Below are 23,463 nucleotides of genomic sequence, written 5' to 3'. Positions count from 1 at the left end.
GAGTGGTGCTGCCACCACTTCCCCAGGATGAGATTTCATCACTCTCAAAGTGGGTGTGAAGACAGTCAACAACCTAAAAATATCAAGAGTTTAGGAACGACAGGAAGCCACTGCAGCAGGAGAACTAGCTGAGGGTATGATGCTGCAGGGACTTTCTCCCTTTCTTTTTTTGAGTGCAGTGGGATCGATGCCTGGGGCTTGTGGCTGCCCCCACTGTGAAACACAGTTGGACTCTCCAGAAAAGCTTCTGACTCACACAAGGGGAAGTGGTGCAAAGCTGTGTGCTCACTAAACGCAAAACAGCCCAGGTGGGGTATCTGCAGAAGGTGGGGAGCCCTTAGTGCCTTTCCAGCCCTATGTGTCTCATCTCTGCTGTCCACCTCTCCCCCCTGGACAGTGGCAGGGCCAGCACTGATTTTCTGCTCACTTCTTCCCACCTCTCTTTCTCAAAGACCAGGAGAAACAGTCTCCTCCCTGCAATGGAATGCAGACACCGCTACTGGAGGTGCGAAAACCACCACCTAACTCTTCGAGGTGCCTCCAGGGGGTGCACTGCCTGTGGGGCTCCGTGCACAGGCTCCGTGCCCTGTGCTGTGGTACCTGGCAGTGCCTCACTGCTGTTTGTGCTTTGCTTGGCTGGGCTGGCCCGGGCTGAAGCTGCAGGGACCATGCTGGGGCACAGCAGGCTACAGTGTCCCTGTGCTCTTGCCGGGCAGGAGCCCCACGGGTGACACGGGGGCTGCAGAAAGCTGGTGCCCCAGCTTAGTGGCAGAAGAAGGGCAGCAATTGCTCCTACCAAGGGATGAAGCACTAAGAGAGGACTGCCAGGAAGATTAGGGTGGAAGACCTGGATCCAGCCACCCAAAAACTCTCACTGCTGGAAGGAAACGGCAGGGAAGGCCAACTACCACTGCAACCCAGGGATGTACAGAGGGACACCTCATTTTCCAGGTGTTGCCAGCTGGGAAGCATCTCAATGGCAATGCTGGCAAAAGTAGTGTTGAAAAATACTGCTTAAGGAAAGGAGCAATACTGAGACCTGTGACCCCAACGAGAAACCAATATATTTTAAAGTGTTGCTATAAACCCCAGTACTCTGTTCCTCCACAGACAGATCAGACGGAGCGAGGTGAGTGATCAGGTGCTTGACAAATGCAAAACATACTGAGTCATGGAAAACAAGGGCAAGGAGAAATTGTGCAACACCAGAGAGCACTGGCTCTTAATTTGAAAATAGAAATGTAATTGGGAGTTGATCATTGGTCTTTCCTGGACCACAAATCAAAAAATCACTTCAAAATCTCTGGGCGGAGGATAAAGCCCAGCACGAGTGCATTGCAGCCCAATGACCTGGTTTTATCCAGGTCAGCAGAGACCAGGACATATGAAAAATGATCAGGATTTTGCCACTAGCCTTTCTGGGTGCTGGCAGAGAAGGAGAAACCCCATAATTGGGCAAAATGTGTCTTGGAGCTGGTGTAACAGGGAAACTGGGCCTCAACAGTGCAGTCATCTGAGAATCCGGTGAAATGGGTCTTCTGTGAGTGGTGCCCCGGGAAGGCTGTTTGGCCTTCTGTTTGGCAGGTTTAGAGAGGAAATCTGGGGATTTTTAACTCCTACTCACAGAAAGCTTCTCTACTGAAAGCATCGTCATGTTTCTTGGTTTAAGCTTCAATGACATTTTTCAGATTTACTTTTAAGGCTAACAGAAGGGGAAATGGGCTCTAGTTCCTCTAGAAGGAGAAGATAGTGTATTTTTAAGAACAGATTATGCATGAGGACTAATTAACTTGGCATTTACAGCTTAGCATTCTCCTGGATAAATTTTCTCCAACCAAGACCACATTCTGTTGCAAGAAAACTTCTGTCAACCACCTCTTTCCTCCTGCTGTTTTGTATGCTGTGATATTAAGGTCATGAGCCATCTTCCAGTGTCCTGCTCAGTGACTTCCAATTAACTAATGAGTAAAGTGAGGATCTCAGGTGTGGTTTAGCTGTAAGGACTGAGTAATGTCTCAGTGGGGACATCTCTCTTACGGTCCTGGTCAATGTTTTAACAGTTATAAAGTGTCAAGTGGGACAGGCTCCTAGAGGGGCTTGCTACGGAGCAACAATTTAACAGCAGAGCTGCTGTTGTTTCTGATCCTCATAGAGAGGAGCTCTGAAAAGGTCATTCTAATGAGGAGAAGGAGACTATGTAGGTGAGGAATTTATCTCTTCCTCTGGTTCTAAGGCCTTTCCAAATAATTTGCTCTCTGAGCATGCAATGGTTATAGTTTGCAGGCTGGGGGGATGGACAGCCCAGACACATGGGCAGGATAAGGCAAGCAAAAAGCTCTTGTCCTTGCTGCTGCAGGTGTGCAGGGCACACTCATCAGCAACCTGTCCCACTACAGAATCTCCAAAATCCTGTTTGCTTGTGCTGTGCATGTGCTTCAGGGCTGTGTGGCATAAGGGGGCAGCGCTCGCTCCACCTGGTGGGAGGTGCAGCTGAAGAGAGGAAGCGTAACCTTGTTTCAACAAGGGGTGCTGAGTTTATGCTGATAATATTTGGGTGTTATTTAACCCTCAGCAAAGTCCTCCCTCTCCTGCAAAGATCATTTTCCACCCCAGGGAGCATTTCCTGCCCTCGGGAGAACATTCGACGGTGCTCTACTGGGAATTCATGAACTATCTAAGTAGTTATTGTAAAGAAGGGAAAAGGGGTTCACCTGTACCTATCCAGAGACCATCTGAGTACAGTGTCAACTGAAAAAAAACCTACTTGGAGAAAGCTCTAATGTAATGAATCAGTGTAATCTGTACAAAGGAAGTTAATAGGATACTCTCATTCAAAAATTGTATTAGAAGACACTGATGACAACAAGCCCACATCAGTTGCTCTGCCCGCACTTCCGCTCTCTGCCATCCCAAATCAAGTTAAGGTGATACAGATGCACCTCTTATTGCTTTAGGGGAAAAATATGGCTTGTTTTTTCCTGAGGATCACAGGTAACTAATTGAATAGAGGCCAGGCACAACAAAGACAAAGCCCCAACCTTGGCACTGTGATTGCAGTGAGGTCAGTGGGGTATCCCCAGAACCCACCTTCAGGAGGGAAGGTCTTGTGACTCTGCATGACAAGATGAAGGGTTAATGTGCACCAGCTGTAAAACTAGTTTGTGGGAGTGCTGCAGGTCTGTACAACTATGTGCTCATGTGCAAATAGAAACCTCAAATTTCCTTTACTCTTTTAGATTTTATTCTCTTGATTTTTAAGCCTGAATTGATGCATCTTCGACAAGCAAGGTCAGTTATTCACTTTCTCCACCATACCCACAATACCAAACTATAAACATAAGCCGTGGTGGTGGGTAAACAAAGAGACCCAAAAGACACAAACACAAAATTCAAACACAACACTCACTTGTAAAGCCCAGAAGCTCTAATAAGGGATCCAGTATGTTAAACATGATAGAAACAAAATGGACTCAGCGTCCAGGTCTTGAGGCTGGTGAGTGAAAGTTAGGGCAACTTGGCAAGTGAAGAAGACAGGCAATATGGCAAAAGAAAGGACAAGAAGTTTTAGTAGAATTAACTGTGTGCTAAGATAATCCATAGGAGATTGGTGTTAATTACCTACTGTCCCCACAGCTCTCCTGCGTGGAATATGCTGCTTACCCGAGAGCCCATCACAGTTGCATGTAAGTGGTGTAGAAGCAGCCTCCCAGGGAGCATCGCTCAGAATGGACTGTCTCCAGGTAAGAATCACTCTATGGGAAGAAAACCAAGGTTATGTATTTAGTAGAGTCACTTGCATGTATTTATTGACCTCCCCAGAGATCATGGCTGCTCACCACCACTAAACTGCAGGCTGGCCCAAACTGCTTTCAAAGAAAGCCACCCGACTCTCTTTCAAAAAGGCTCCAAATTTTGATCTCTTAGTTGATGCAGTAAATATCCTTTCTGCCCTTGAGCTGAAAGAAGTGGGTGCTCTCGTCAGGCAGAGAACAACCAGAAGCACATCTCTGAAGCACATGATGTACTGAACTCTCTGGAGACTGCTAATGATGTTTGATTAATTTTCATTATCAGTATGAGCAAGCTTTGAGCTCTCTCTGCATCTGTCTTATTTAGAGTTGTCTTTTCTTTCTCAGTTAAATAGCAGCTTTTACAGACAGTGATCTAATTGTTCCCCAGCACCTGCTTGAAGCCATCCAAGTTAAGGATGGACATCGAGTAATTTGCAGTACACGTGATTTGGTCTTTAAGGCTCAGATCAAATAAAATGGAATAGCAGATTAGCCAGTAATTGAGGTACTGTGTAGGCTGATACTGGGGTCACAGAAATGCTTGGGCTAGATAACACTGAATAATGGACTGAATCAAAATACACATGTTGTGGTCACTAAGAAGCAGGACAAACAGCCTTCCAGTAGATACCCTGAGCTCACAACCTACAGAATGCTTTCTGTCTATGGGGGCAATGAGCTTGTGCAGTGGATTTTATACCAAGCCTTTGCAGTTCTAAAAAATCTCAGCAGCCAGGGCACACTGAGTTCAGTTGCTGTTGGTGAGGCAGAAGCCCAGGAAGGGTTATGTGCCATCACCTGTGGGCCTTTCAGCATCCTCCAGTGCAGTGTAGGGAGCACCTCACACTGAGCCCTGTGAGGGTGAGCCCAGCTCCAGAGTTGGGTCATGCAAGCCTTTCAAGTCACAAAGAGAGGCACAAGGCAAGGGGTGCTCAGAGCACTGCAGTCAGAGGGAGGGCGCACAGGGTCTGGCTCACCAACACAGCCACGGTGAGCTTACTTGCTGCCCCAGGATGTCCTGAACTCATCTTTATGCTATAGATTTTTCAGCTACACAACCAAAACCATCAGCTCCAAAGACTTCTGCCTGGACAGCTACTGGCTTGACTGATCTGTATTTGGCCCAAGGCTTCACTATTGCAGTGCCAGGAGGCACACAGCTTTTGGAAGATTGGCAGGACAAGGTTCCCCACAACAAAAGCAGATCTTTCTCTCCAGAATATTAGTCGGAGCAACTCCTTGCCATCTCCTACATGAAATCAGGAGTTACCCGAAGTGCTGTTAAATATTAATTCACTTCAGCATACATGGAGAACAGCACCAATGAAAAAAATATATAGTCTCTGCAGCAAAACCAAAAGTCACTCCCGACTAAATTACCAAGCAGCAGTGTGCAGTGTAAATGGCAAATCAAACTCAGCCATTCTCTCTGTGTTTGGGTGATGGAGAGCTTAATGCCTCTGCTCTGATGATCAAGACATCACTATTTCAAATAGACCTTTTTTCTTTGTAAAATGCTCTTCATTAATTGAAGGAAGAGGCGTTGTCTGGGTTGAAAGTCAGAGCCTGGGCATGCTGTCAGATGTGATGAGGCAGTCAGAGGGGAGCTCGAAGGGAGCTGCTTTGCAGGGTGTTGTCATGGGAACAGAGCAAGTAGGGCATCCGCTGCTCTGTATCCTCCGCACAAACTCTGGCGATGCGGTGGCATAAAATCGATTCTGTTAGCAGCGCTAGGAGAGCCAGCTCTTAGGTTGTCTCTGTAGAGATTTAATCTGAATGAAGCACAAAGGCCAGAATCTCCCTTTATGTAAAAGTGATGTCACTCCCCCTGGTCTGAATGAAGCAAGACTTTTCGCCATCCGAGTGAGCACCAAGGCACAGACATCAGTGTGGAAGGACTGACACTAAAAATACCTCATGGAACCACAGTTTTGGCTAAGATCCCTCCAAAATGAGTTCACCTTAGAAAGCAGTTACTCAGGATCATGTTTACTTAGATGACTTCATTTGATTTTAAGTTTTTGTGCAGATTTTAGTTGCCTATGAATTTGACAACTGTAATGGTTAAGGGCAGCAGACAAAGGGTTAATCCTGGTCAGTGTGTACATCACCATGGTGTACAAGCTCAGAATACAAAATACTGCCATTGTGTCAATATTTGTGGTCATCTGAAGTACCTGAGTCAGTTTGCACAATGCTGTCTTTCAATGCAACTTACCTTCTCTGTGCAGGTCTACGTATATGGAATTATTGGAATTTCTTTGTAAGAAATACCTTGTGTGATACTGTGGTTGCTAGGGATAAGCAATAGTTATGAATGGTTTCCTGGCTAAATAAGAATACAGAGATTCCTGCTCTTGCAATTATAAGGGATGAAGTATCTAAAAGAAAAAGATTATTGCTAATGTTACAGAGACCAGTGGAAGTAGAATCAAATGCAATAGGTAAGCCAAGATCTAAGAAAGGTTGAAAATGCCAACTGAAGAAAGGTTAAAAGAGCAAAATGTAACTCATTGCCTCCAAGCTTTCATTTTGTCTTGCCCAGGTCTGCTGGCAAAGTAAAGATCTCCTAATTAAAGCAGGCATCTGCAGTGTAACTGCATTGCTGCCCAGGCCAGCAAGATGCTGAGTGTACACTCCTCATTTCCTGTTGACACCGAAGTGTGAATGAGGGGCCCACATCCAGCCAGGGCTTGCTTGATGTGAGCTTTGGAAAAGTGAACAAAATAGCAGGCAAAGGAAAAAAATGGAGCCAATGCATGGAGGGCTTCCCAGTTTTCTTGTCAAGATTGTTGATTAAAGCCCCTCTGCTTTAGCCCCTCTGCTAACCTATAGCAACAAGTTTGAGAAAAGTAATGATAAAGTTTACCACAAAAAGGCCTGGTGTTATATCATAAACATAATCTTACCTTGCCTTTAACATATCTCTCACTGCCTATGGTATTTCCATGCAGGCTGCTGCAAAGATTGGAATGAAATGGGTGGCACTGGGTAGAGCATGTTCTGGATTCACAGTGACTTCACTTTTAATGATGATCCCTTTGAATACAAACCAGGCAGCACAGATTTATTACAGTACGGGAAGGAAACTGTGGTTTCTTTTTGGGCATGGTTGCCTCTGCACCTCTGGCAAAAGCTCTCTGAGGTAGAAGAACAGGGAGTACAAGACAAAGTGTTTGGAGCAGCACTGACCTTGTCTCTCCCAAGGGCGATGCATGCAGGGTGTCCGAGGTCCTGCTGGGTCAGGGCTGGTGGAGGCTATTAATACATTTTGGATTAAACAAACAAATGCAGAAGCTGTTCTCGATGCTCCAAGGGATGAAGCCAGAGTTGTGGATTTCAGACCATGGTTAAAGAGCTGAAGCCCCATTCTCACCTATAAGCTGCTGTTCCTTGTATTTGCAGTGTGTCTCCTTCACTGAAGGAAGGGACGTGCACCAGGAATTGCATTGATAAGAGCATGACATATGTCACTAATTCAAACCATAAGCAAAACACAGCACGCTCCTGATGTATGCAATATGGGGAGTCAGCTGCTCCAGTGCCAGAGTACCAGCTGACCTTGCATTAGCAGGGAGGGACCTTGAACTCTTACAGCCTGCAGAAAAGTCAAGAGTGGATTCACTGAGACAGAAAGATAAAATAAATGCAGAGCTCTTTCAGCACTTCGCTCCATTTGCTTCCTATCATAAATATCAATACGAATATAGAAATACAGAGGTGAACAGTTTGCCTAGCTTGTCCTTTCCATATGCATGCATTTCTGCTGTGAAAGGCTTTACGTAACTCCCAACAGCAGATTGCAAAATAATGCCTCCATTATGGAAGGAAGCCACGAGCCATTACATTGCATTACTGTAATGCAATGGGTCTCTGAGATGAACTATATTTGGAGAGCTTGCTTTTATTGTAAACCTTGTACCCCATCCACCCCACTGGCATCGATTTCTCTTTGTCCTCTCCAGAGACCAAAGACCACAAGGCCAGAATACCAGATAGACCTGAATGGACCCACTGGGGTTTTGTCCCAAAACAGAAACTAATCAAATAAAACCCTGCTGTTTATTTTAAGGGATGCAGTACCAGTAACAGAACATATTCAAACAGATGCTGGTGATCCACGTGCTGAAAGGTGAATTTCTCATTAGCTCAGAGCAACTGACATTGTCATTAATTGATTCCAATGTTTCTTTGGTAAGTAAGGGCTGCCATCATTTTAATTTTTTAACTGAACATAGAGAATAGACAAAAAAGAATCTGCATTTACTTTGTTTTTCTTCTGTGCAAATGTCACATGGCTTTCATGTTGGCAATGACTGCAGAAGTGCTGATTCAATCACTTATTTACATAATCCCCTCAGATTTTTCTTTTATATTATTGTTGATAATCAACAGATTCTCTCAGATGGGAAAAAGAAGAGAAGCAGGCAAGTTCTGAATGTGAATAGGCTGAACTGACATAAAAAGGTGGTAATTTGCATTAGTAAAAAATAATCATAATGCAGATGATTTAAATTATGGTAAATACTGTCTATCCCTACCTGCCCTGAGGAACATCCACCTTGTGACAGTGAAGGCCTGTTCAGCTGCAGCGTGTGAAGCAACCCTACTAATTGTTTGAAACAGCACAGTAGAGTCCAGTGTAATTACCACTTAGTGCATAAAGGTACTTTTCAGGGAAAAGGTTTTAAAATACCTATATTCACAAGTGAGTCAGTGCAGCACAGTAAGCAGGAGCAGAGACACAGTTTAGTGCCCTGCTGGCTACAGAGATGATATGACTTTGGGAAGGCTCCTGCAACAGGAAAGGAAATGCAGAAGCTCACTCTGAATGCCTGGAAATATAAAGCTCCCCTTCTGGGAGATTAGCTAGCTGAAAAGCAGTTATGGTCAGGGCAATAATTTAATAATTTTCTTAAAATCACCTTTGATTTACATTTTTTAGCTGTCTTTTCCCTTTTTTTTTAAACTGTACTTTAATAATATTGCTTCTGATACTCATGAGCTGACAAACCATTTTTAAAGCAAACCTGAAAAAAATCTAAACTTTAAGATAGGAACTTCCAGTACTCTTTTCTTAATAATTCATCCAGCAGTTTGGCTTACTAAATCACTGCTTATTGTTTTCTGGGGGAAGAATGGACTCGTCTTCTAGAAATAATCTCCTGCAGCATCAAGAGCCTGTGGCTCATAAGTTCCCATTTATTTTCTTGGAGTCCCTGGATTTGAGAAAGCTCCTAGACTGGGCTTGAAGGTCCCAAAGGCTGTTCCAGTCATCTAAATAAAAGTGCATTTATTACCTGCGTATCAGAACTCTCTGAATGTGTTAAAAAATTAGTTTATCAGGCTGTCTTTTCCTACACTGAACTCTTCCAAATGCAGTGATGCCTCTGAAACTGCTTATTATTTATTTCAGCTCAAAATGTGATCCGTGTTCTTCTAAAGATTCAGCATGTTTTTCAACTCAGCAGTCAATCCGCCTGTCGTAGACTGTGACTGTGGGTGGTGGGGAAGACACAGAGCCACCTTCACGCTTCAAAACACTTTCATTGCAGATACAGTCATTAAATAGACAAATTGTTTGGCTAAGGCTGAAACCTGATGTATGCTCATTATAGTCTGCTGGCAATTTTCCCTGAATTTTAAATAAAGGTGTTTTGTGTTTCCATAGTAACTCAAGCTCCTTTACTGAGATGCCCGATGTGCTGTTGGTATTACACAACTCATTGTATTAGAATGAAGTGAACGATTGAAAAGTATACTGTATCTAAAGGATTACAAAATTACAGCCAATAACTGGGGGCTGGGGAAGGAGGAGGAAACAGAGCAGCTTTTGGCAACGTACAGTATTGCTACTTAGCAGTTTAGACAGAAAATCATAGAATCATAGAATAGTTTTGGTTGGAAGAGACCTTAAAGATCAGCCTGGTTCCAATACCCCTACCAGGGTCAGTGACATCTTCCACCACACCAGGTTGCTCAGAGCCCCATCCAACCTAGCCTTGAACACTGTCAGGAATGGAGCATCCACAACTTCTCTGGGCAACATGTGCCAGTGCCTCATCATCCTCACAATAATTTCTTCTTAATATCTAATCTAAACCTAACCTCTATCAGTTTGAAGCCATTCCCCCTTGCCCTCTCAATACCTGCTTTTGTAAACAGTCTCTCTCCATTTTTCTTGTAGGCTCCCTTCAGGTGCTGGACTGGCTATAAGAAAGACACAAGGTATGAAAAGGAGGAGAGGGAATAAATGGGCTGAGTCACACAGGATGCTGTTCCTCTGTGAAGTGTGTCAGAGGAGCTGAGATGAGGCCACACAGTTTCCCAGGCTGGGCTCAAGCCCTTGCTTGACAGCAGCTGCCATGCCAGGGAGAGAGGCTGGATCCAGCTCTGGCAGCATCGGGTGGATTTGGGGCTCCTACACAAGTAGGGAAGACTTGTAGACTGCTTGATCTGCCAGGTCTTAGGGCTGGAAACACTGCTACTCACAAAGGTTGGCTGCCCTCTGCAAGAAGGTGAACATAGCCCTCCTGGGCAGAAATAACTAACAATCACACAATGAATGGGGAACACTGCTGAATTTTAGGGATATCTTCTCAGGGAAACATCTGTCTATAAAATGCATGAAGATTTATACAATTTATATAACTGTATACTCAGATGTGGAAAAACTGGATTATGTGCCACTTGCACACCTCATTTAGAGTCCTACTAATCATCACTTCTAACCCATTTCAACAGGCCCAGGATCCAGGGAACTACAGGCCTGTGAGCCTAACCTTGGTTCCAGGCAAGGTTATGGAAGAGATCACCCTGAGTGCAGGAAAACCAGGGGATCAAGCTCAGCCAGCTCGGAATTATGAAACACAGGTCCTGCTTGACCAACCTGATCTTCTTCTATGACAAAGTGACCCGCTTAGCAGATGAGGGAAAGGCTGTGGATGTGTCTATCTAGACTTCAGTAAAGCGTTCAACATTGTACCACAGCAGCCTCCTAGAAAAAATTGCCTGCTTGTGGTTTGGATGGGTGGACTCTTTGATGGGTAAAAAACTGGCTGAATGGCCAGGTCCAGAGAGTTGTGGTGAATAGAGTTCAGTCCAGTTGGTGGCTGGTCACCAGTGGTGTTCCCCAGGGCTCAGTTTGGGGGCCAGTCCTGTTTAACATCTTTATTGATGATCTGGACGAGGGGATTAAGAGCACCCTCTGTAAATTTGCAGATGACACCAAGTTGGGTGGGAGTATTGAGCTCGTCGAGGGTAGGAAGGCTCTGAAGAGAGACCTGGACAGACTTGATCAATGGGCTGAGGTTCCACACGGCGAAGTGCCAGGTCCTGCACTTGGGTCACGACAACTCCACACAGTGCCACAGGCTGGGGGAGGAGTGGCTTGAGTTCTGCAGAAAGGGACTTGGGGGTGGTGGTCGGCAGCCAGCCTAGTAAGAGCCAGCAGTGTGCCCAGGTGGCCAGGAAGGCCAATGACATCCTGGCCTGTATCAGGAATAGTGTGTCCAGCAGAACTAGGGAAGTGACCAACCTCGTGTACTCAGCACTGATGAGGCCACACCTCAAGACCTGTGTCCAGTTCTGGGCCTCTCACTTTTAAAAGGACATAGAGATACTGAAGCATGTCCAACGAAGGGCAACAAGGCTTGTGGAAGGTCTAGAAAACATGTCTTGCGATGAACGGCTGAGATAGATGGGGTTGTTCAGCCTCCAGGAGAGGAGGCTCAGGGAGAATCTCGTCACTCTCCACAACCACCTGAAGGGAGGTTGTAGTGAGGTGCGGGCTAATCTCTTCTGCAGTGCCTGTGGTGAGAGGACCAGAGGAAATGGCCTTAAACTGACAGGAGAGATTCAGATTAGGTATCAGAAAAAAAATTCAGTGTTATTGTGGTCAGGCATTGGAACAGGTTGCCCAGAAAGGTGGTGGAGTCACCATCCCTGGAGGCGAGTAAGGGGCGTCTGGATCTGGCGCTGGATGATGTGGTTTAGTGGTTCAAGGGTTACAGTGGCAGTGCTGGGTTGGCGGTCGGGCTGGATGATCTTAAAGGTCTCTTCCAACCTGGACGATTCCACGATTCTACAAACAGTTTAGTGCCGGCTGGCCCGCGCCCCGGAAACCATCCTGCGCGCCGCCGTTCCCGCGGGGCCGCCAGCGCGACGGACGACGTCTCACGTGAGGCGGCGGCGGGCGGAAGTGATGGCGGCGGGCGGCGGGGGCCCGGCGGCGATAGAGCGGCGATAGAGCGGCGATAGAGCGCGGGGCCCGACATGGCGGTCCGCGGGGCGCGCCTCTGCTCGCTGCTGGCGCTGGCTGCGCTGGCAGGGCTGGGCGCCGAGGCCAAGGTGAGCGGGGCGTGGGGGTCGGGTCGCGGCGGCGCTCCTGGTACCGGGCCCTCCCTCTCTCCCTCCCGTCCCCGCCGCCCCGGGGGAGGCCGGGGCCGGTGTTTTCGGGAGGCCGGGGGAGCGGTGCCGGCGCGCCCGGCCTCTCGCCAGCCCCGCGTTCTTCGCCGGCCTCGAGCTCTTAGCGATTGATGTCGCTTTGACGCGGTGCCCGGGGCCGCCGTCACTCAGAGCTACAGCCGGAGACGGGCTTCCGTTCCCGAGGGTGCCGGGGCTGGGCCGGGCTCCATCGCAGTGCCCCGCGGTAACGCGGGCTCGGCTCTCCCTGCCTGGCCCGGCCTCGCCCGGCTCCGGCTGCCTCTGCTGTTGGCCCTGCTGGGTTCACGTTTGGAACTGTTACCTCTTCTGTCACGGAACGTCGTGTCTTCTAATAGTAAGAGTGCTTCCTATTGCCAGATTACCTGCGTGTCTGAGTTTTCTCCTTTTTAATGATAATCAGCTTCTCTATGGCGAGATCAGAAGTGACTCGGTGTGTGGTGTACATTTACTCTGCTCTCGTGGGCCCCGCCTGGAGGGCTGTGTCCAGCTCTGGAGGTCCCGGCACAGGAAGGACACTGACCTGTTGGAGCAAGTCCAAAGGAGGCCATAAAAGCGATCGTAGGCTGGAGCACTTCCCCTTTGAGGAAAGGCTGAGAGAATTGGGCTTGTGCAGCCTGCAGAAGAGGAGGCTCCTGGGTGACCTGATTGTGGCCTTCCAGTACCTGAAGGGAGCTTACAGGAAAGGTGAAGAAGAACTGTTTACAAGGGCCTGTAGTGGCAGGATAAGGGGGAGTGGTTTTAAACTGAAAGAGAGTAGGTTTAGATTAGATATTAGAAAAAAAATCTTAACTGTGAGGGTGGTGAAACACTGGCACAGGTTGCACAGAGAAGTTGTGGGTACCCCATCCCTGGCAGTGTTCAAGGCCAGGTTGGATGGGGCTTTGAGCAACCTGGTCTAGTGAAAGATGTTACTGCCTATGAATGCAGTAGAGTTGGAATTAGATGATTTTTAAAGTCCTTTGCAACTCCAACCATTTTATGATTCTGTGATAGTGCAGTCAAGGTTTTCCAACTGACCTATGCCCACTTAGTGTTACTCTGACTTCGTTGTTTAGTGTAGAAGTTCATTACCTATACTTGTTCACACTTTCTTTTGTAACGCCACAAGAAGTTGCCTTGAACTTTAGATAAGCCATGTTCCCTTGTCTCTAATTATTTGCTCAAAGAAGTTACTCTGATTTGGGTTTGAGAATGCTTTCATCTGTAACTCCTGGCTGACCATCTGTGTTCTCTCCCTAGGGTTTTCTGTTCATGTGCAATTTGGGAAAGGAATGAATTATCTTGTTTTAATATACTAGACGAAGTGGTCTTTTTTTGAAATTCCATTTTCCCCAGTAGTGATGTAGATATTTTGGGTGCTGCTTCTTTTTTCTTGTCCATAACATTTAATTCTCCTCACTTCTTTGTGCAGTGCCTATTATTGTTTATATAAATGTTAATTTGTTTCTCTAAAACTGGCTTTGACAAGTTTTCATAGTTTTTCACCTTTAGCTTGCCTTTGTTTAAAATTCCTGTTTTGTACTTTTTCTCTACCACACAATAACCTGCGGCGGTTTAAGACAAGAGGACCACAGGTTGCACTATTCACTCCAGTAGTTTTCCTTAGAGAGTTGTTTCTCTTGTGGGCAGGAAGGACAGAATTATCCACAGAGGTTTCTTTGCCAGTTCCATTTGGGTTTAGTATCCTTTCATTCATTTTGAGCTCATCACTGTACCTGTTATGCAGCTGCCCTCATAAGCTGAATGGTTGAGTAACCAGCATCAGCAACTTCTGCATGTGTATTTTTTCTTATAAAGAAGAATGAGCTTAAATTCCTGATTTTTCTCTAGAAGAACGCATCTCTGTCTCAAATAATAGTGTTATTTGACAAATTGCTCTGCTCAATTAGTAATTTTGAAGGGCTGTTCTTAAACTTGTAGGAAATCCTGATTAAGACTATACAAAGATACTTGCAAGTAGCTTGTGTTAAATATTTCATGTATTATGTGAAGAGTTTTCTGTATCCCTGGTTACTGATGGTAATTTGTTCTAAGCATGTTGTTTACTTTATAGAATTCCGAAGATGTCCGGTGTAAATGCATCTGCCCTCCTTACAAGGACCATTCAGGCCATATTTACAACAAAAATGTCTCACAGAAAGACTGGTGAGTGTGTGTACCATACAAAATTATAATAAACCTTGCTGGTTAAACACTTGTTCTGTGGTGATTATATGTGACTCTGCTATGGTGGTGCCAGGAGAAATTACATCTGTTGCATAACTTATTGGAACTTTTCTTTCACAAGTACTCCAGAATTCAGCTCTAGCAAGAGACAAGGCTTGAAATCCATGGTTTTTGCCCTGTCTTCTGTTTTGGTTTGCTTGCTTGCATGTTTAGTTGTATATTTAGACTTGGAATTAGTAGAAGGGAAGAAGGTGTTGTATTTTGAACCCAGTGATTTGGAATGGTGTGAAGGCAAGGAAGCACAGACCTGGAACTGGGACTCAGGAGAGTTGTCTCTGCTTGTTCCGCTCTTGAAATCCATCCAGTCATTTAGACTCTGTTGTTTCTGAAGGTCTGCATTGCTCTGAAGAGCAGCCAGATAGTGCAGTGACATGATGTGGCCTGAGCCATCTGACAACACATTTTTGGGGAGAGAGAGAAGGGTCTTGCATCTCTATGCCTCAGCAAGGTGCTCTATTATATCATTTAGGCAGCTGTGGCATGTCAGGCCCTTCTCCAGGCTGAGGACTGATGTGCCCGGCCATGGATGAGAGGTGGGGGAGAAAGGGAGCTGACAGTGGTTTGTTACATTGGCCCAGCTCCCGTGTGTAATTTCATCTAGAGTATCATTGCCTGTGTGAATCATCAATTAAAACACCATGTTTTAGAGTTGTGTTGTTCCTGGAAGTGCTCAGAGATTCTTAGGTCAGCCTATTAAGGCGTGACATACTTCCTGATGTATTGACTCTTCTTCAGTTACATTAAGAATTGATAAAAGACTTTTCAGTCTGATGAGTAGCAGCAGGTTGGCATCTTGGTTATGCAAAATTCATGCCCCTAAGTAGGCCCACAAAAATAATTATAGAAATAAAATCAGAGATATGATTTGATAGATATATCTACAGAGATATGTAGAACTGTGCCTTGACTTATTAAATTACTTCCAGAAGAAGTGTGAGAAACAAGGCTGAACTAATAAACATAAAACACAGTGCCCAATCAAAATTATTATTTTTGTCCCACATTATTTACTTAACATGATTACTCCTACTCTGACAAATTAAGTTGCAGCAATGAAACATGTTGATAGAATTCCAGCTGCAGCAGGCATTTCAGAGTAGCACTGGTACTGGTTTTATTGTTAATTCCCACTCTACAAGTGAAAGTGGATTTTTTTTTCAGTGGGTACTGCTTAGTGTGGGCCTTACTAGCAGAGAAGACCCTGTTTCCCATTAAATCAATATTAGTACTCATTGAAGTAAAAATTACCTTTGAAGACTTGACTAATTTTATGATGACAGGCACTGTTGCATACAGGATCTCAAAAATCTATTTGATTACCTTAAATCTTGTTTTGTTGAGATTATTTCTTAATGAGCATGTGGGAATGCTTTATGTCTTTGATCTTCTGTTTGAGATATCTTCTTGCCACTTGTAAAAGACTTGATTGCTAATTTCTGTGCAACAAAATGAACAAATTCAGTGCTGTACTTTGGCTTCTGCATCAGTAAGGTAATCTGCATGAGGTAATCTGCACCAGTGCAAGATTAGCTATGGAATAGAACTGGCTGGTGTGCACCATTCTTTAGGTATTTGATCAGTTAGTCATGAGACAAGCCAGATCAGTTTTTAGTGTCTTTATGAATTATGTACAGTATAATGACTACTTACTGCTGGCTTGTCCAGACATAAAATGAAAATTTAATGTTTAATGTTGAGCCTGTTATGTGCCTCATGATATTCTTATTTGGATGCTCCAGTTCTCTCTCTTGGAATGGTCTGTCCCTTGGCTTCAGGCTGGCAAACAGCACATTATGTGAACATCAGTGTGGGCTGGGGTGCTCTGACACCACTGAAAGCACTGACCCTCCTGGAGTCAGGCTTGGAACTGTTCCAAGCAGTCCCATCCTGTGCTGGGGAAGCAGAGTAGTGCCCAAGTGTTTACAGGGTTAAATAGCCCACTTCCAGAGCTCAAAGTACAAACACCCACCCTCTGCAGGCACTGGTGTAGAGGCCTGCAGTGGTGTCATGGACGTGGGGGGAAGGAGGACGCCCTGTCTGTGAGCTGAGTGAGCTGGAAACCTGCCTGTGCAGGAGCTGCCCTTCTGACAAGAGCAGCTTGCCTTGGAAAAACTGCTTTCTTGGTGCTGTTACTGTGTGTGCAAGGGAGAGGGTGGTAATGTAGAGGCAGGTGGGTGGGAAAATTGTTTAAAAAAGTGTCAACCTTTTCTGTATTTTCCTCTAAGCTTGCCCTGGAATCACTGTCCAAGAAAACACATAATCTCAATTCTAAGGTTCTGATAGATTTTACACTTCCTAGCAACTTGAAACACTGAACTGGAGAAAAAAACCTGTTGACATTAGTATTTTTATATTCTCAGTAACTACTGTACTTAAGCTACGTGCAAGATTTCTGCAGAACTTGTGCAGCATATTGATGCAAGCTTCCAGTCATAGGAACAGCAATTACACTGATTATAATCCACATGTATTTTTGATTTTGCAGCTTGAATGCTGCACTCTTCCACAGAGCAGAATGTAATTCAGCTTTCACATAAATAAGAAAGATAAACCTTCCAATCCCCTCCAGAGGCTGTGACTTGGCACTCAGTAGTTGTAGTTATGAAGAAGAAATGCAAAGAAAACAGTGCCTGGCTGTGTGTTTTGCAGCATTGTAATTTAGCCCAGCAGTGTTGAGTTCTAGGCTACTGCTGTCGCTTCAGGCAGGATAAAGGCCAGGATAAGGGCCAGGATAAAGGCAAAACAGGATTTTAGTTTTGCCAGTGGTCTGGAGAGACTCTGGTGTCTGAACTCTGAATAACCAACCTAAGTCAGCAGAAAGACTGAAATTACCTAAATTGTTGTTGGAAGCAGTTGTCTCATGGCAGCTGGATTTTAGTGCTGTGGTATAGAGCACCCATAGTATTGTCAACCACACTTTTCAACATGGGATTGCCATACATTTTGTAATCTTTTAAGTCAAATTGTGCTTCTGCTGAAAGCTGAATGCTCTTTATTCACTATCTTGAGAAACAACTCATCTGATCTCCCTTTTTTTTCCTTTCTTTTTGTTTTTTTCAACTTCTGTACCTTGTGATGGCAAGAAAAAAGAACTTCAGTTCATGAATGTCACAGAGAGGTTAATCTCCCTTCAGAGAGTGGAAGGACAGAATAAGGCTCTTTTGAGTATGATGAAGAAAGAAGTGGAATTAATAGCTGAAATTTACTTCTATCCATCATGTCAGTGTCAAATAATGCATTTGTGCTGGATTCATACCCTTGGACTTGTTCTGCTAACAGCTTTAATACTTTCACTGAAAAATGAAAACACTGTATTGGGACAGAAAGCTCTTAAAGCTTGTCTAGCAGCTTGTCAATAGCTGAATATCTCGTCTAAGTGAAATAATTGTGGAGTAGGGATTTAGTTATACCTCCAGTTTAGAACAACTGAACTTAAGCAAAGGTGGCTTCTCAGCTCCTGCAGCATAGTGGGACAGCCAAGCTAAAACCAGCTCAAAACTGACTGGGCAGTTTCTGTCTTTTCTTCAGTGATTGTCTTCACGTGGTGGAGCCTATGCCTGTCCCTGGACCTGATGTAGAAGCCTACTGCTTACGTTGTGAGTGCAAGTATGAGGAGAGGAGCTCTGTCACAATTAAGGTAAATGTGATTTTGTTGGCATATATGAAATACTTCAACTGTTTAGTAAATATGTCTGTTGTCTTTTAGAGAAATATTCTTTTTAAAGGGAAAACTTTTCTAAAGCAGCCTAAGATTGAACTTTTTTTCACAGTAGTTGCTCACAGTTTATCTTGAGTGGTAACAATAGTGTCAAACTGTAGCTGAAGAAGCGAATTTGAGACCCTTTATTGAAGATCATTTGAGATTAGGCTTTACACCTGGCTAAAATTCTGAGTGTTAAGCTTTGGGCTTTGTTTTTCTGATTATTTTAGGGAGCTTCTCATTACTTGTCTGCCTTACTTGCTTACTATAAATTTCCTTTATACATTGGCAAGATAAAAAGAGCAAGATTGTCCATGTTTGTTCTAACAGGTGTTTTCTGTGTTCTTTACATTCTTATCCTGTTGGAGCCATTGAGCCCTGGACTGGGTGAATAGATTGTGCAGTGTATCTTATGGTCTTTGATAACACAGACCACTTTTTTTGCTATTTTAGAAGTTTGGTATTTTGTTTTGTGTTCCCATTTTGCTTGGTGACTGTTTGAATGCAGATCTGTCCTAGAGAATGGACATCATTGGGTGATGCCCCAAATTAGTAAGCCCACTTTAATGGTCAGACTGAACAGTTGTCTTGGTTGAGGTGAGATTTATAACACTGAATTGTTTTAAGAGGGATCACATAAGATTTTTAGCAAGCTCTCACTAAGAGGAACTGTTTCAAGCTAATATACATCTGCCCCAAACCCTATTAATACCAGGTTGTAGTTTGTTGGTTTTCCTCTCTTCGTGGATTTTAAGTCATCTGGTGACACTACCAGAGATTAGACATTGGGTGTACTCTTCTTTTGGTCCTTGTTGTGAGATTGTGGGAAGAATGTCACAATCCTGGTAAACTGTGCTTGCATTATTTAGGTAACAATCATCATATACCTGTCTATTTTGGGCCTACTTCTTCTGTACATGGTGTACCTCACACTGGTGGAACCTATACTGAAGAGACGTCTCCTTGGACATTCACAGCTCATACAAAGTGATGAAGACATTGGGGTGAGTTCACCAGCGTGTTTGTGTACTTGGTGAGCATAGATTGGGATGATTAGTTGATAGAAAATTATTTGGGATGAGCAGCTTTTTTTGCCAGGCAGTGTAAATGCTTTCCCTGAAGGGAGAGCATAAAAAAAGCTGTGTAGTGACTTCTGTGAAGCCATTCTTTCATTTTTCACTGGGCTAGAAAGTAGTAAGGGGGGAACTGCTTCAGTTATCCCAGCTCTAAGCACAGATTATTTTCACAGAGAAGAAACTGTAGGAATGGAGGTAAGCATATATATAGGAGTACAACTTAAGTGTTAGTGATCCAGAGTCTTGCTGGTGATCACATTTATGCAAATTGCTTACTGCTCAGATTGCTCTGTGCAAAAAGAAGTGGTTGCATCTTCTTTTGCTCCAGTTTGAATTTGTTGATGCTAAAAATTCAAGAAGAAGTTGCTATAATGAAGTAAAATAGTGATTGATGCAGAAATAATTTCTTAGTATTACAGCTAGAAATCAAAATGTGACAGTATATTCCAGAACAACCTTTTCTGGGAGGAAAAGGGGAGTAGTCCATTAGTGATGCAGTTCCTGTCATTACTGGCCTTCCTAATCTCCAGCACTGGGTAACAATCATGTATTTTTGTTGTGAAATCAAGGCACATAAAACACAGCTGATAAAAACTATTATCTAGGAAAATGCTTAATTTTGAATACTTAATAACCCTCTTGCCAAACAGCAACACCTTTTAAAGTGAAGATGACTTATAATTATGTCCCACTGTTTCTGAAATTCCTTGTGGTTTACATATAGATATGTTGCAACTATCTTTGTATTGACACCATAGGATTTTCCCTACGTTGTTACTTCTTAGGGAATTTTGGGTTGAGGGGTTTTTTATTTTTTTTTTACTTGTGCTGTATGCTATGGCTCAGACAAATTTGTACCTTAAATGAATTATATTAATACCCCCAAATCTGGGTTACAATCTTTTGGCCGTAGGTGGAAGAAGTGAAATAAGTCCCGTGGCACAGTTCAAGTTAACTGCAGAATGAATTTACCTTAAAATCTGGGTCCATCTTAACCAATGCTGTGTTGGCCTGAGCTGTTCTCTGACCTGTGCCTGTGGAGTCACTAATGCTTTTATCTGCAGTGATGCTTGGAACAAATGACACCTCATGTCCTTGCTTACTTCAAGTTGCTCCTTTCCTGTTAATCCTCCACCTGTTACAGTGAATGTAACATAATTTAAAGTCCCTCGTCCTCATCCTTGCCTTCCCTCTTGCAAGTTCTTGAGTTTTCTTGTCACACTTTGGAAATACCATGTGCATTGATTTTTGTGGCTGAATTTCAAGCCTGTATGTTTGCTCTTTCTCGTTGCCTATTGATAACAGTGGTAACTGATGAATGTAAGTCACTTCCTTAGTCCTCTTTCTTATTAAATTCTTTTTTCCCTTTGTTGTCTACATAGAAATTGAGAATAGCTAGCCTTTGAGCTGAGATTCTTGTTTATCAGGAAGGCCAGTACCATCCAGCTTGTCCTGCATTCTCCCACCACCTGTTCTGTGGTAGAAATGTGGTTTTATTGTGATTTTGTTTCCCTGTGAATGAAGGGATCTGTCACCTGTTAAATGCCTGTTCTAGGTATATCCAACTCTACAACTTTTTGTGGTGAGATTACAGCTCTTCTGGTCATGGATTGTGTCTTGTTCTCTGAGCATATTTATTTGAGGCTCATGTGTGGCTTTGGGACTTGTAGCAGTCACTTCAATAGGTATTGTTGATGATAATCTCTGTACAACTAAGAACTAGCACTGAGCTGCTCTACACAGTCATGTCACAAATAAAGTAGCCATTAATATGAATGTCTTCAAAAGTGTTCTGGAAAAAAAAAGGACTGTGAAATGTAGGCATTCAAAAAAACAGTTATTTAATACAGGACATAATTACATTATTTTTCATTATGTATTGTATATATGATGCTTTCTGACATAACCTTAGCAGCATGACTTTGTCCAAAACAGTTTGGTAGACCTGAAGAAGTTCTATCAAAGTTCAGTTCCAACATTTACTATTTATAACTTTGTTATATTTCCTAGAAGGAAAATAAAGCTTTGCAGGTACTGCTGGAAAACAGACAGAGTAAATATGAAACAAGCACTGGGTTTTTGTTGAATTCTGTCACTTAAACAGCTGTATTGACACTGTACTTTTAGACAGCTCGGTACAATAGGCTTAGTTTGGTAAACATCAGAGTGTGTTGGTTTTATATAGAAACTGTGTGTGAACATCCTGAACTGCCTGGCAGTAAATGCCCAAGAGCTGGCAGAGAACTGACTCGGAGATTCATTTTTAAAATGAAGTGCATTCATGACTGGGAGGCTCCCAGTGCCTGGGTCTCTCCCTCCAGCTCCTAATGGATGCAAGACCGTGGTTCTAAACCTGCAGCTCACCGTGGCATCTCTGGGCAGCAGATGATTGATTGACAGTACAATGAAGTGTGGTCTGTTTGAGAAACCTGTGGAAGTTACTGTGAATGAGAAATTGAAGTATAGTTCTAACTATTAAAAAACTTGCTTAGTCATTATTACTGACCTGCTTGTTGAAACAGCTTGTTTATCCTAAAAAAAAAAAAAAAACAACCAAAAAAGACAAAACCAAACCAAACCTTTGGAACATAAGGACACAAAAGACTAATGTGGTTGCTCTGTGGAATCGTTGGGGGTCTAACTATTGACTTTTGCCATTGCAGGATCACCAGCCTTTTGCAAACGCCCACGACGTGCTGGCTCGTTCTCGGAGCCGCGCCAACGTGCTGAACAAAGTGGAGTACGCCCAGCAGCGCTGGAAGCTGCAGGTCCAGGAGCAGCGCAAATCTGTCTTCGACCATCACGTTGTGCTGAGTTAACTGTGTCTCAGTAAAACAACTCCAGGGAAGTAAAGCGGACTAATGGAAAGAGCTGACATATGTCTTCCTGATCCTGCCAATTCAGAAGAGTTTTCTTGAATGATTTGTTATTGATTTAAAAGAAATAAAGAGAAAAAGTGTTTGAACTTTGAAGGAGTGTACTGGAGTGGGAGCAGTTTTAAAAGATTAGTTAACCAAAAGCTAAAATCTTTACATTTTCAAATGGCTTTTACTAACAAAACTGAAAAGAAAACAAACCCTAAGATACCTTGGGTTGCCACTGTGGTACATTATTTACAGTTGTGACTTTATGGTGGTTTTTAACTATATATTTCTCTTTACTATTTATGTGGTTAAAAAGTACCTGGGAACACAGTAATTACTTACAACTCACTAATCACTTTATGTAAAGACCTTTTGTAAATATACTTGGATTTTCTGCTGATTAATGCTAGGTACTGGAAATCGAAGTCTTGCAGTGTAGTTTTCATATCAGAGAATGAAATCCTGGTTGGCTGTATTCATCATTTGGTTTCTTGCACTCGTACCTCCAAGATGCTTGTATGGCAAGTGATGTCTGCAGATTTAAGGTAAAACATAATGGACACTGACTCTTTGAGCTGCATATTTCAAGTACTGTGATGTAGATAAATTCAAATGCAGTGCACATCAAGACAGTGTTATTTTGTTCTATTTTGCTTTAATAGCTTAATATATTGTAGGTGTATGATAGCTCTTAAAAAAATCTTTCCCTTTCTTTTCATGGGTAAAGTCTCAGGAGTTAGTATATGATGAAATATTTATTATAAAAATCTTCCTGCATTTGTCTGGATTGATGGTGTAAGGCACATACTTTCTCTAGCACCTGTCATCTTGGGAGTTAGGTGTATTTTTTTATCTGTGACTCTGTACTCATCTCTCTTAAGAGGTATACAGTTGCTAGATGACTAACTTTCATATATCCCCTTTGGAATGTAACAATTAAAGATAAAACTGATTTTTGAAAAATGGATCTGCATTATCAGTTTGTCATCATTTTTCTCCCTCTTTATGCTGCATGCAAATCCCAACTATAAAAGTACTCCTCTAAAAATGCTTCAGAGTAGAAATATGCACGTATTGAGTGGTTAGATAAAGAAAGGCTCATTGAATTGTTAATTGAAAAAAAATTTTAATCCCTGACTCAAATGGAGCTGTGCATATGTAGGTACATTATTGTCTGCTACCATTTTCAATTCCAGTGTGGAGGGAAGTGGTATGGAAGAGTACGATATGTTTCTGGGTGCAGTTTTGGCTTCTTAGTTCACAGCCTGGGGGACAGACTATACCTGTACACCTCTGCCACATCAAGGGTGGAGACACTGTTGTCCCTTAACATCTGCATTGACTGAGCTCTTTTGCAGATA

The 23,463-nt window shown here is 43.5% G+C and overlaps 1 protein-coding gene across 2 annotated transcripts; it reads left to right on the top strand.

Moving 5' to 3' along the window:
* Window positions 1-11,978: 11,978 nt before the first annotated feature.
* TMEM9B (TMEM9 domain family member B) lies at window positions 11,979-23,069 on the top strand. 2 transcript variants are annotated; one of them, XM_018076127.2, is made up of 5 exons: window positions 11,979-12,140; window positions 14,290-14,381; window positions 17,991-18,099; window positions 19,032-19,166; window positions 21,902-23,069. In XM_018076127.2, exons 1-5 carry the CDS (start codon window positions 12,066-12,068, stop codon window positions 22,055-22,057), a joined length of 567 nt encoding a protein of 188 aa, XP_017931616.1. In that variant the 5' UTR covers window positions 11,979-12,065; the 3' UTR covers window positions 22,058-23,069. The 2 variants fall into 2 exon arrangements, with proteins under 2 accessions (XP_017931616.1, XP_029816930.1); XM_029961070.1 differs by lacking the exon at window positions 11,979-12,140 and adding an exon at window positions 12,492-12,570.
* Window positions 23,070-23,463: the final 394 nt, after the last annotated feature.

This window comes from Manacus vitellinus, unplaced genomic scaffold (genome assembly GCF_001715985.3).
Source record: "Manacus vitellinus isolate BGI_N305 unplaced genomic scaffold, ASM171598v3 scaffold_30_pilon, whole genome shotgun sequence".
NCBI lineage: Eukaryota > Metazoa > Chordata > Aves > Passeriformes > Pipridae > Manacus > Manacus vitellinus.
This window is presented reverse-complemented; position numbering and strand designations above follow the sequence as displayed.

Excerpts from the sequence above, each read along its gene's own strand:
- TMEM9B (XM_018076127.2), top strand. The coding sequence starts at position 12,066 with ATGGCGGTCCGCGGGGCGCGCCTCTGCTCGCTGCTGGCGCTGGCTGCG. Across the intron at positions 12,141-14,289 it reads GGCTGGGCGCCGAGGCCAAG|AATTCCGAAGATGTCCGGTG; the intron begins GTGAGCGGGGCG and ends TTTACTTTATAG. Across the intron at positions 18,100-19,031 it reads GGAGCTCTGTCACAATTAAG|GTAACAATCATCATATACCT; the intron begins GTAAATGTGATT and ends TGCATTATTTAG.